Source organism: Thamnophis sirtalis, unplaced genomic scaffold (assembly GCF_051295495.1).
Source record: "Thamnophis sirtalis isolate CommonGarterSnake01/CBP01778 unplaced genomic scaffold, rThaSir2_p1.2 scaffold_1, whole genome shotgun sequence".
Classification (NCBI taxonomy): Eukaryota; Metazoa; Chordata; class Lepidosauria; order Squamata; family Natricidae; genus Thamnophis; species Thamnophis sirtalis.
The window spans coordinates 48,159,211-48,171,302 of record NW_028261381.1 but is presented as its reverse complement, the minus strand read 5'-3'; the positions used below and the strand labels follow the sequence as shown (position 1 = coordinate 48,171,302).

Here is a 12,092-nt window from a genome sequence, read left to right as displayed (position 1 = left end):
TTTATTCCAGCTACCATCTCATCCCCACACTTTGCTTATGATACATTTGCTGTGTAAGTTAAACAGAAATGGAACAATATGTGTTCTTGTCTTACTTTCTTTTCTCTCTCTTTCTTCCTCCCTCCCTCTTTTCCATTCATCCATCCATCCATCCATCCACAACAATATAACCTGAAGTTTTAAAAAAGTTTCTTGCTATGCATCTATGAATTTTATATCCTGTCTTTCCCTTTTGTTTAGAGAATCATATTAGTATAGATAGAATTATATGGTTGTCATAGCAGAATAGATGGCTCTGTACCAGTGTTGCTTTCTGCCCAAGTAAGGAGGCAAGAGTGCCTACTATTCCATCCAACAGCCACCCTGTGAGATGGAGCATACATTTTTGTCTGTCAAAGATACTCTCTGGATACCTGTGCTCCTGGGAAATGCAGTTTACACAGGGAAGACACTAGCAGAGTGTTTCAACCTAGATGAATCACCCCATGGATAGTGGCTTTTCTCTTGCCAGAAATTGGTTTGTGCCGCCACTTTATTCCTTCTAGGTTCTGGAACAAGTTCTGTTATTTTCCATGCCTTGACAGATTTATCTTTGGTTTGGTGAAATGAATGCAGTTATCCCATAACCAGATGTATTCCCTTATCCATGGGAACACAAAGGATTGATCTTTCTTCTTGACACAAGGTGATAACAATGAGTAATGGAAGAGAGAGTGGAAATATCTCGACTGCACAAACCCTAACATTGCCTGTGACTGGAGGTGTAGCATCCTGCTGGTATTCAGGGACAGATATAACAGTGCCGGCAAGATGCAGACAACCACATTATCCGGGAGAGCGGGAAGAACACCTAGGAGCCCATGGAGATAACTTTTGATCTGTGTGCAAGGAGTGAAAGGAAGAAACAAGCACCAGCCATGTGGGTTTTTACATTAATTGTCTTCACGTCTCTGGAGCTAACGGTAAGGACTGTAACTGATCAGGGAATACCGTGTATGGTAGCAAGGAAGCCAAATGTCCACCCACTTAAAAGGAAAAAAATATGGGAGAGGGATATTGGAGCAGCCCCGTGTGCACTTATACAGAACAACTTCTTTAAAATCCAAGGACATTTGTTTCTGAGGCAGTATCTATATAGGATTGTGATGTAAAATGGAGGGGGAAATCCAAACTGGAATTTGGATTTGCTTAAAATATCTTAGAACTCTTTCAGTGGGATCATTAAAAAGTATGAGAATGCGCTTTAGAGACGCCACTCTGCCCTGATCAAAGTTAAAATGTGTAGGTTGTATAAACTCTTGTCTCGTTGTGCTTCAGAGACCAAAATGCACAAGCACTGTGCAGTATAATGACAGGACAATCAGCTCGTTACACAGTCTGTAAAAATATAATTTATGACAGCAATTTGCTGGATTGTCAAGGAGCATATAAAGACAGTTGCTAGTCAAACATAAATATTTTATTGTGTTCTGTATAATAATTTATTGTAATTGATACACTAATTTCACTCTAAAATTAAGAACTGTGCTAATGTATGTCTGATTAAAAGGTTATTTCTTGCTCCTTGTCTCGTGTTCAAATATTGCTTAGTATGGGCTAGAATGATTGGTTTAAACTGAGGCCCAAAATATAGCGATGAAATAAATAATCAAGCACATATTAAAAATATGAATAGTAGTTGTCAGGTGAGACTACATGCAAATAATGGTATAAATAAATAGAAATTATTATGTTTCTAATAATAAAAAAGTTGAATAAGCAAACATTTATATAAAGTTTGAATTATTATTCAGTTTATAGCAATTTATTGAAGCGTTCATTTTGAATTTTTTCTATTCACAGAGGGTTAACACTTAAGGGAAGCTAAATAGTAAATGGAAATAAAAATGAATGGAATAAAATATTGCATTCATTTTTATAAGTTTTAAATTACAGATAATTTGTTTTGCTATGATAGCTTTGGATAAATAATAAGTATCAGAAGTCATCTGTGACTTTTCTGTTCAGATATTTTGGCCACAATCAACATTATTTACAAAATCTGTGACTTTTGTGATGTAATTGTGCCTTAGTCCTGCATAAGCTGCAATAGGGTTGTGATGTGGCACTGTGGTTCTAAGATGTTAACTTCCATAATTTTGTCCTATTTGCAAAATGATCCCATTGACAAAGTGGCAATTGTGACTTTGCTTCTTTGGAGAGCAAAATGTTAGGAACTGAAACAAGTCAGAAGGTTTCTCCTGTGGAGAATCACTTTCCCTGCGGATCTCTGAAAGAAAAGAGTGTGGGTGTGTATGTATGAATGTGCATATATAGGTAGTCCTCAACATATAACCGTTCATTTAGTGACCATTTGAAGTTACAATAGCACTAAAAAGTTGACTTATGACTGTTTTTCACACTTAGGATTATTGCAGCATTCCATGATCATGTGATCAAAATTTAGACGCTTTAGACAACTAACTCATATTTATGTCAATTGCAATGTCACGGGGTCATGAAATTACCTTTGAGAACTTCTGTCAAGCAAAGTCAATAGAGAAGCCAGGTTCGCTTTATAACTGTATTATTAACTTAACAACTTCAATGATTCGCTTAACAACTGTGGCAAAGAAAAGTCATGAAATGGAACAAACTCACAACAACTGTCTTGTTTAGCAACAGAAATGTTGGGCTGAATTGTCATAAGTGTGTGTCTGTATACAGTGTATAGATAGATAGATAGATGGATGGATGGATGGATGGATGGATGGATGGATGGATGGATGGATGGATGGATGGATCGGACCGGACCGGACCGGACGGACAGACAGACAGACAGACAGAGGCAGACAGAGAGAGGCAGACAGAGAGAGGCAGAAAGAGACAAGATAAAAGATTTCCAGGCCATATAAAATTAAATAAGAATTTTCAAAGTAATATTATATCAGTATTGTATATAAAGGTGACCTCAGTATTTTAAATTTATTTTTAAAATCAAGTCAATCCTTAGCAAAGGCACCCAAAATACTAACAATTATTCATCAGAGTAGCTTCTAATCTAAGAGTGCTTATTATTATTCTCAAAATCTTAAATTTTAAGGCCTTGTGTTTAAGAGTAAGCTGAGCTTCAGATGTGATACAACTCCCTGTGCAAAATTATAGCCCCAATTAAATTCAGCATCACATTGCTTTTTTCAATTTTAAAAAAGTGATTGCACTTTTTTGAGACATTCTTACTTTGCCTCTAAAGGAAGAAATGCCTTGCAGCTATAGAGGAGATGTAGCAAATCTGTCGTTGCTGCATTTCTTCTGGGAAAAAAAGAGAGGAGTGATTGATTACTCAACTCATTTCCTGAAGACCCTGGGAAGCTGTATGATATTTTGGTAACTTTTCCTGTGGGACGTTTAGTACTGTAACAGCAATGATTTTGGACATACAGGTAGTCCTTGACTGAACACAAAATTTTTGTTCCTAAGCAAGACAGTTGTTAAGTGAGTTTTGGCCTGTTTTATGACCTTTCTTGCCACAGTTAAGTGAATCACAGCAATTGTTAAGTAAGTAACATAGTTTTTAAGGAAATGTCAGAATACATACTTTTAGAATACTTTAACAGAATAGCAGAGTTGGAAGGGATCTTGTGTAGGACATCTAGTCCAACCCCCCAATGGTGGGTTTGTACTGGTTTTACTACCGGTTAGTTTGTGCGTGTCCGCATGCTCTTGAGCGCTCTTACACATGCCCAAAAGTGTCCGGGTGGGTGGGAGGAGCCTCCCGACACTGCCACAACTGGTTCCACTGAACTGGGCTGAACTGGGCCGAACCAGGAGCAACCTACCTCTGCAACCTCTCCCCACTCTACCCAGGCAGGAGATCCTGCACCATTTCATATGGCAGGTTGCAAAAGGTGATCCCATGGTCCGGGGACACTGCAACCATCATAGGTATGATCCAGTTGCCAAGTACCTGAATTTTGATCATGTCACCATGGAGATGCTGTCATGGTTGTGTGTGAGAAAAACAGTCATAAATCACTTTTTTCAGTGCCGTTCAGTGTATCGCCGTACAGTCACTAAATGAATAGTTGTAAGTTGAGGACTGTTTGTATACAACCCCTGTGTTTGGAATGGCTCTGAAGGATGGTAACTTATTGTAAATTGTGTAAGAAGAAAATTGAACCTGGCATCTGTTTTTACATTCACGCCAGTGGTGGGTTATGACCAGTACGCCCCAGTACCATTCCGGTATGGTGCTCCGGAGGGCCCACCTGCTCACCCGCCGTCCTTACCTGTATTTGAGCTCTTCAGGGCTTCCGCTCATTGAGAATATGGCGCCTGTGCGATGCTCCACTAAGCAGCTGGAGCATTGCAGGAGGTAAGGACACATGTGCGCGCTGTGCACATTCATGTGGAGGATGACGGACCCTGTTGCACCATATCGGTTGCACCGGGATCTGGAACCCACCACTGATTCACTCTCACCATAGATCACAAGTTATGGCTCACTTTTATTTTTATTCCTGACTATATGTGTGGGTTTGCACATTGTGCTAAGCCAAAATGTATTGCAGGGAGGGAGGACTATTGGCTTTGGTTTCTAACCAATTGCTTCTTTATTTAGTCTGATGGAAAGGTTTGTCAATATTTGATTATACAGACGTTCCTGAAATTTTACAGCTAAGGGTAAGATCTGATTAATGTTCCTAGAATACAACTCTCATGATTAGTAACTATTGTGCTTGTTATGCTAGCTAGGACAAGGGTATCAAACTCGATTTCATTGAGGGCCACGGGAGGTGGGGGGTGGCCAGCTATACATCACTCGTGTCAGGGATGCCTGTGGTGCCCTGAGAGCTCTGCCAGTGAAAATGGGCTGTTTCCAGGGTGGCCCTGTGGGTCAGATCTAAGCACCCCATGGCCCAAATCCGCCCCCCTGGCCTTGAGTTTGACACCCCTGATCTAGGAGTATTGGAAACTAATCCAGTATTTTGAAAGCCAACTATTTCTCCAATATTTCATTAGGAGTAGGGATCAAGAATAAGGTCTTGAGCCAATCCACTTATAAATATTTGTGTTACACTAATAAGAGTCTATGGAGATTCTCAGTCATCCGGGTTGTGGTTGTACCAAATATGCTTTTTTCAAGAGGCAACAGGACTTTCTGGTTTTTCTTTGAAGAAGTTTCACTTCTCATCCAAGAAGCTTCTTCAGCTCTGACTGGATGATGGGGAATGGAAGGATTTATACTCCTTGCAGACAGCTGGTCATTTGCATTCTTTTAGCAAGTCATTGAGGCTACCTGGAGACCAGCTGTGTACAAGAAGTATAAATCCTTCTATTCCCCACCATCCAGTCCGAGCTGAAGAAGCTTCTTAGATGAGAAGCAAAACATCTTCAAAGAAAAACCAGAAAGTCCAGTTGCTTCTTGAAAAAGCACATTTGGGACACTAATAAGAGCTTCAATATAGAATGACTGACTAGATTAGTCTTTCGCAAGCTTTTTACCCTTGAAGCCCTTTGAAATAATTTTCCAATCTCAGGGACCCCTTCTTTAAAATGTATTATATGTACAGCACAGGGTGATAAATAAACTGAGTTGTGCATAGACATTCTCCCCTTTCCCAGTGCTAGCATTGAGTGATATGCAACATTTAAAAAGGGATGTTTGGTTGTTTTTAGTCATGACCTGTTGCAGAACCCAAGTAGAGAAGGGCTGACCATCCTAACTTAGTACCCTCCAAGAACTCTCCTAATTCCCCAGCCATGATAGCTTGGGATGATAAGTTGAGGTCCAAAACATTTAGAGGATAGTAGCCGAGGGACCTCTAAATCTTTTGCACAGTGTTAATCACATTCCACTACTTTATGGTTTCCTCTATAATTCTCCCTGCTCCCCATATCATAACATAAGCAGGTTCAGCAATTGTGAGACTGTCTTGTGATAAGGATGTGCTATCTATACCAGGGGTGGGTTGCTGCTGGTTTAACTACTGGTTCGCAACCCGCACGCAACACTGTTCAATGTAAATTGTTCTTCATGCATGCGCAGAACAATTTACAGTGAATTGTGCATGTGCAGTCGCTAAAAATCAAAATGGTGGCAGCCCAGCAGTGGTGAGGGAACCAGTTTGGGGACGTGGCAGGCCTGGGTCGCTGCCGGCTCTGCGACCCAGACCTCAATTCCACTACGGGTTTGGCCGAACTAGGCCAAATCGGCAGCAACCCACTTCTGATCTGTACCTACTACAAAACGTACGAGTTACTGACTGAGTAACTGTAGCAGCACTGTTTCATGCCTTTCCCTTTTTCAGGAAACTTATTTCACACACATTTATAAACACCACTTGGTATTTAGAATATCAGGCATGGAAACCAATTCAAGCCCTTGAATCATTTCAGGAAGCCGTATGTGATGTTTACTTATTCTGACATGTTTACCGGTACATCCTCTAAGTAAGGTGAGGGAAAAGGTCTTGCTTTGTTCTTGAAAGACAGCATACATCTTCTGTTGAAAACCTGTTGCCAGTCCTGATTTATCTCGGGCAATTTTGATTTACTTCTGCAAGTTGAAATAGAAGAATTTTAACTTGCTGTCCTGTATTTCTTATGGTTGTGGTTATAAGGCTCAAACTTCATTAGGGCTACTGAATCTAGGCTGCAAAACTCTGGGCAATCATTCTGTCTGTCTGTCTTTCCACTGAGTGATTTTCCTGAAGCTACACTCCAGATCTGATATGGTACCGCTAAGTTTCACAATTGATGCCTTCTGTTGTAGGTTTCTTTTTCCAAAACAATGCTTATCAATTTTATACAACATTTGCCATTTAGGACAAAGGAGGGAAAAAAAACCTCTTGTATAAACCTGATCCTTCTGTATATGACTGACAACTTGCTTCAATGTCTATCAATAATAGGCTCTCATCTTAACTGAAGTTGCTACTGTCTTTGGTATGTATAGCAATTAGAGAAACCACCTCAAATAGAAACTTCCAGTTTTTGTTGGAGTCTAGTCATTGTTCCATCAGCATGGATAAGGTTAGGTCAATTGGTAGATTACAAGTAGGAAAGTTACATTTATCTGTGGGAAGTTATCATCCAGCCCTCTCCCAGAAAAATGAAATATCCTAGGAAATATGGAAAAGGCAGAATATTTCTCTGGATGTGAAAAGAAAGAAACACGTTTTAAAAGACAGAATAGCTGCCTGTAGCTTCCTGGCCACCCCCTTTGTCAATGGGCCATTAAGACGGCCAAGCTAGTCCCTTTACATAATAAAGACTTCTCCACTGCAGCCCCAGGGGGGATGGGATTAAACCATGATAATATTGGCTCTTTACTCAACTGACCACATGGCATCTGAGAACTCAACCAAACCTGGATTCAAAACGCAGCCTAGAGAGTTGCCCCTGCATGGCCCTATGGGAGTCTGACAATCAATAAGAATACATTTCTTACGCAGGAACAGGAAACAGAGAGGTGGGACTGAACAGGTTATAAAAAGCCTAGCTAGCCCCTTCCTCAGCCCTTCCCTTCTTCTCCACCAACATTGAAGCATGAGATCACCTTTTCTGTTCAGGACTCAAGCCATGTGGTCCTATCCACCAATAAACCATCTTTCCAAGCAGCCTCCATGTCTCCAGTCTCTTTTTCTCCACTTGGAGCTGAACCCAGAAGGACATTTCTTTCAGCACTTCCAGATAGGGTGAACATATAACTACCATCATCATCTGATCATATGAGAAGTTGAAGCCCTAGCTCCCATATGGAGGTCAATATTGTTGTATATCTTCAAGATGCATCAAGAATATTTTCTGTATATCCCTCCTCAACTCTTTATGATTACTGGTAAGTAAATAAAATTAAATGTAATTTTAAGACAAAGTGAGAAAATGGATGGGAGTGGAAAAATCACCACCAAAAAGTGGATACAGTTAAAGCAAAATAAGAGCTTTTCATGGGGTACTCCTACTTTACCCTTGCCTTACCACAGTCTTCAAAAATCCAAATGGGACCTCTCGAATGTTAGGCTGAATTTCTAGCATCTCTGTTCAGAAAGAACAGAAGAAAAAGAAGAACTTCCCCTAAGAACACAACCTGTCAGAATTGAAAATCTAGTACTGGCTTGGTGGACAAAATAGTTTTGACTGGTATAAAGATATCCGCTTATGTTATATAACTTTCCTAAATTATTTGCAAAAAGCCCCAATGACTGTTTTTCATTGATAGTGGAAGCCTTATATCTCACCTATCCAGGATTGAAGATAGTTTCCTTATGGTAGAGATGACCATCTTTGCTTTCTGTGTGACATATCTAATGCAGACGCCAAGCATCTGAATGCAACATCTACCTATGTAGTTACTTAACCGTAATGTTAGGTTAATCAAGTTGAAATGTTTTTGATTGAGTTACAGCCATATTCTAAAAGGTCTCATAAATTAAAGTGCAAGTTTAATTCCAATAAGAGTTACAGTTCTTTCTCAAATAAATGATTCAGCTGCATAAAAAGAAAGTCTTCCTAATATATAACTGATGGATTGTTGCATACCCTAAAAGAAATGCTCTATAAAATAAATTTTGACTTGGGTCTAGCTATGCAATAGCTTTTGCAATTCCTTGATAGAGAAATTGCATGCGTTTGATGTGCTAAACATCCAATGCTTTTCCCCTTGTGTCTACAGTTGCTCTTTCTGAACCAATGTTTCTTTCCCTTAGGTTTTTGAATAGCTTATCTAGCTGGATATAACCCCATACAGGTAGAGAGAGGAATAGATGGATTAAGAAATCTGATTTAAAAGGCAATAATTTTACTGTAACATAAACTGGCGTGTGAATTAGAATTTCAAAAGTAAATAAAGGAATAGAAACCTATATGAACAAAGAATGTTCTTTCTGCGCCAACCCAAGAAGCTCAAACTGCCCATGGAGCTGCTGATACAGTTCTACAGAAGAATCATCAAGTCTGTCACCTCTAAAATTGTCTGGTTTGGTTCTGCAACCCAACAAGACAGAAACAAATTTCAGAGGATAATTAGAACTACAGAAAAAACAATTACTGCCAACCTGCCATTGAGGACCTGTATACTGCATGAATCAAAAAGAGGGCCGTGAAAAAATTTACAGACACTTCGCATCCTGGACATAAATTGTTTCAACTTCTAACCTCAAAACGACCCTATAGAGCACTGCACACCAAGACAAACTAGACACAAGAACAGTTTTTTCCCTTAACGCCATCACTCTGCTAAACAGATAATTCCCTCAACACTGTCAAACTATTCGCTAAGGTTGCATTACTATTACTATTAGTCTTCTATCATTCCTATCACCCATCTTTTCCCACTTATGACTGCAGGACTGTAACTTTTTGCGTGAATCTTTACGATTTATATTGATATTGATTGTTTCCTGATTCCTTATTTGTACCCTATGACTATCATTAAGTGCTGTACCTTATGATTCTTGATGAATGTATCTTGTCTTTTTATGTACACTGAGAGCATATGCACCAAAGACAAATTCCTTGAGTGTCCAATCACACTTGGCCAATAAAGAATTCTATTCTAAAAAAAAAAAAAAAAAAAAAAGAATGGCTGGGTGAGACATAGCCTTGTGGGCACTCAGCATCCAACAACCCTTTGCAAGAGGTAACATGTCAAGATAAACAATGTTATCATCAATTCTGGAGTATCTATTGCATAAAACTTTCTAATTTATATACATAATTGATTTTAATAGAAGAAGCAGAATCAGGGCCCCAATAATGGCAATTTTATCATGTGTGAAAGTAGATTAACCCAGCTACACTTATAGTAATAGGTATTTCTTGTGCACTAGAGGCAGGGTTGATGTAAATCAGCCTTGCATAAACTGAACTGCAAAGCCAACTATGCTTTACCACCATATAAGGCAGTTGCCAAGAATGTTGTAAATCTCTTGGGGCTGCTTGTTTGGAATTGCAAAAGGTTGCCCAGGATCTTCCTACTAGCAATATACAATTTACAATCTTAATTCCACTGGTAGTGCTTAAATTGTGCAGGCATAGAGAAATGGGGGCACTTTCAACTTTCCATTCATCCAGTTCATCAAAAGACACAGTAGCTGAGTTGTAGTTGCATTTGGAAGACTTACTAAACTGCAAACTAGTTGATCACATATGAATACAGCAAAACCAGACTTAATAAATTCCTTAGGAAAAGCCCCAAAACAGAGCTCATGAGTAAATAAATTTCAATTTAGATTGTGTTGTACACTATTTGCATTAAGCAAAAAAGGTTGGAAGAATACAAAGAGGCCTCGATAGTGAATGGAATGGGGACAACTATCAGAGGAGACCTCCCAAGAGGGCAAGAAGACACAAAGGATTGTTGTGATGTCACAACATGTTGCATTGTCATGTCACAACATAATGCCCAGAACTTAAGCATTTACATCATGATATAAGAATGCATTTTGGGGGTGTGTGTCATTTTTCTGCCTTCCCAGTTTGAAGTATATGCCTATGACAACCATGATGGAATAACCTCATCATGGTTTTGACTGTGCTATAAGCTTCATCTGGAATTATGTGATTCATTGATTGGAGTTAGGTGTAACATGAAAACCTGAGAAAAGCAATTTAAAAAAAGATCTATCTACATTGGAATTTAAGTAACCATTTTGTCTTTACGTTTGAATATCCTGTCCAGAACTGTTATGGGATTGTTAAAAAAAATTGGGGGGGGGATGGTTCCCCACTTCTGCAAACAAATCCCGGGATTAAATTCTAATGAGTTTGGGCTCTAGTTGAGTTCAGAAGGCAAACAAGTCACTGTGTTACTTTAAAATGCTGAAATTATAACTATATAAAAAAGGAACCAGCCGCAGTAGTTTGTAATCAGAGTAACAAAAGAGTAATAAAATGATACTTTTTAATATAGCAGATTGCAGCTTTCATTTCATCATGCGAAATCAAAAAAATCATGAGGATGGAAGAAGAACTGTGCACCTCAGCACTTGCCCAGGAAGAAGCAAACAGAACAGCTGGAAATGAATCATTGAGGAGTGCAGGTATGTTCCAGAGTATGAATTTTATGCCATTTAGATCAGGGGTCTCCAATTTGGCAACTTTAAGAATTGTGAACTTCAATTCCCAGAATTCCTCAATCAGCCATGCTGGCTGAGGAATTCTGGGAATTGAAGTCCACAATGATGTAGACCAGGAGTGTCAAACTCACGTCGTCACAGCAGCGTCACATGATGCATCGGGACTTCCCTCCCCCCCCACTTCGCTAAACTAGGCAAGTGATACATCCGGCCCACAGACCAGGAGTTTGACAGCCCTGATCTTGACCTCTGATCTAGATCATTGTGGACTTGTATTAAAATAAGAATTCAAAAGGTGGTAATAGGTACACAGTAAATTATGCTGATAAAATAACCAGAGATTAGTTTGGGGTAGGATTGTGTGACAGCTGAATGGGATCCAAGAAAATAAGTTATTCACTTAAATAATATGAATCTGGAATACGTTTGAAAATTGCAAATAAATTTAATGGACAGACAAGGTTATTTATCAGTGCTTTAAAGCAGTCTTTCAGCCTCAGCAACTTCAAGATATTTGGACCATCTCCCAGAATTCCCCAGCTAGCCATGGGGATTGAAATCCATACATCCTACACTTGTTTAGATTGAGAAACAGAAGCTTAAACTATTTGAAATTTAGCAAGAGAAATTTGGATTACCTAAAATTGCAGAACAGCTGTATATTCAGTTACCATGTCTTGTAAACATCTTGTTGTCCAGGAATTCTGTTGCTTTTTGGGACTCACTGGGACAGTTTAAAAAATTGTCTCTTAGTATTCTTGTAAACTCATTGTCAAGATTGAACTGCTTTGCTTCTTTCCAATCTTATTGTTATTCAACTTGCCAATGAACTGGAGGGAGGGAAGGAACAGAATGCTGAGATTTGGTGCACAGATCAAGGTCACCACTGCACATGCTTGAGAAGGAGGTGAATGGTTCCCATAACAAAAGGATGTCTCATAACTGGACAGTGTGAACATCCTGGGGTGGGGTGGGGGTAAGGAAGCTATTGTTTAACTAAGCAAGTATTTGCATGGGAAAACCAGAGCTGGT

The 12,092-nt window shown here is 39.3% G+C and overlaps 1 protein-coding gene across 1 annotated transcript in view; it reads left to right on the top strand.

Annotated features, from left to right (window-relative positions):
* Positions 1-845: 845 nt before the first annotated feature.
* The window catches only part of SCTR (secretin receptor), a 43,993-nt gene continuing 32,746 nt past the window's right edge, over positions 846-12,092 (top strand). The window contains exons 1-2 of the mRNA XM_087712398.1: positions 846-962; positions 10,895-11,024. Of these exons, the coding sequence (XP_087568524.1) occupies positions 861-962; positions 10,895-11,024 (232 nt within the window). The 5' untranslated portion in view covers positions 846-860. The remainder of the gene's footprint in view (positions 963-10,894; positions 11,025-12,092) is intronic.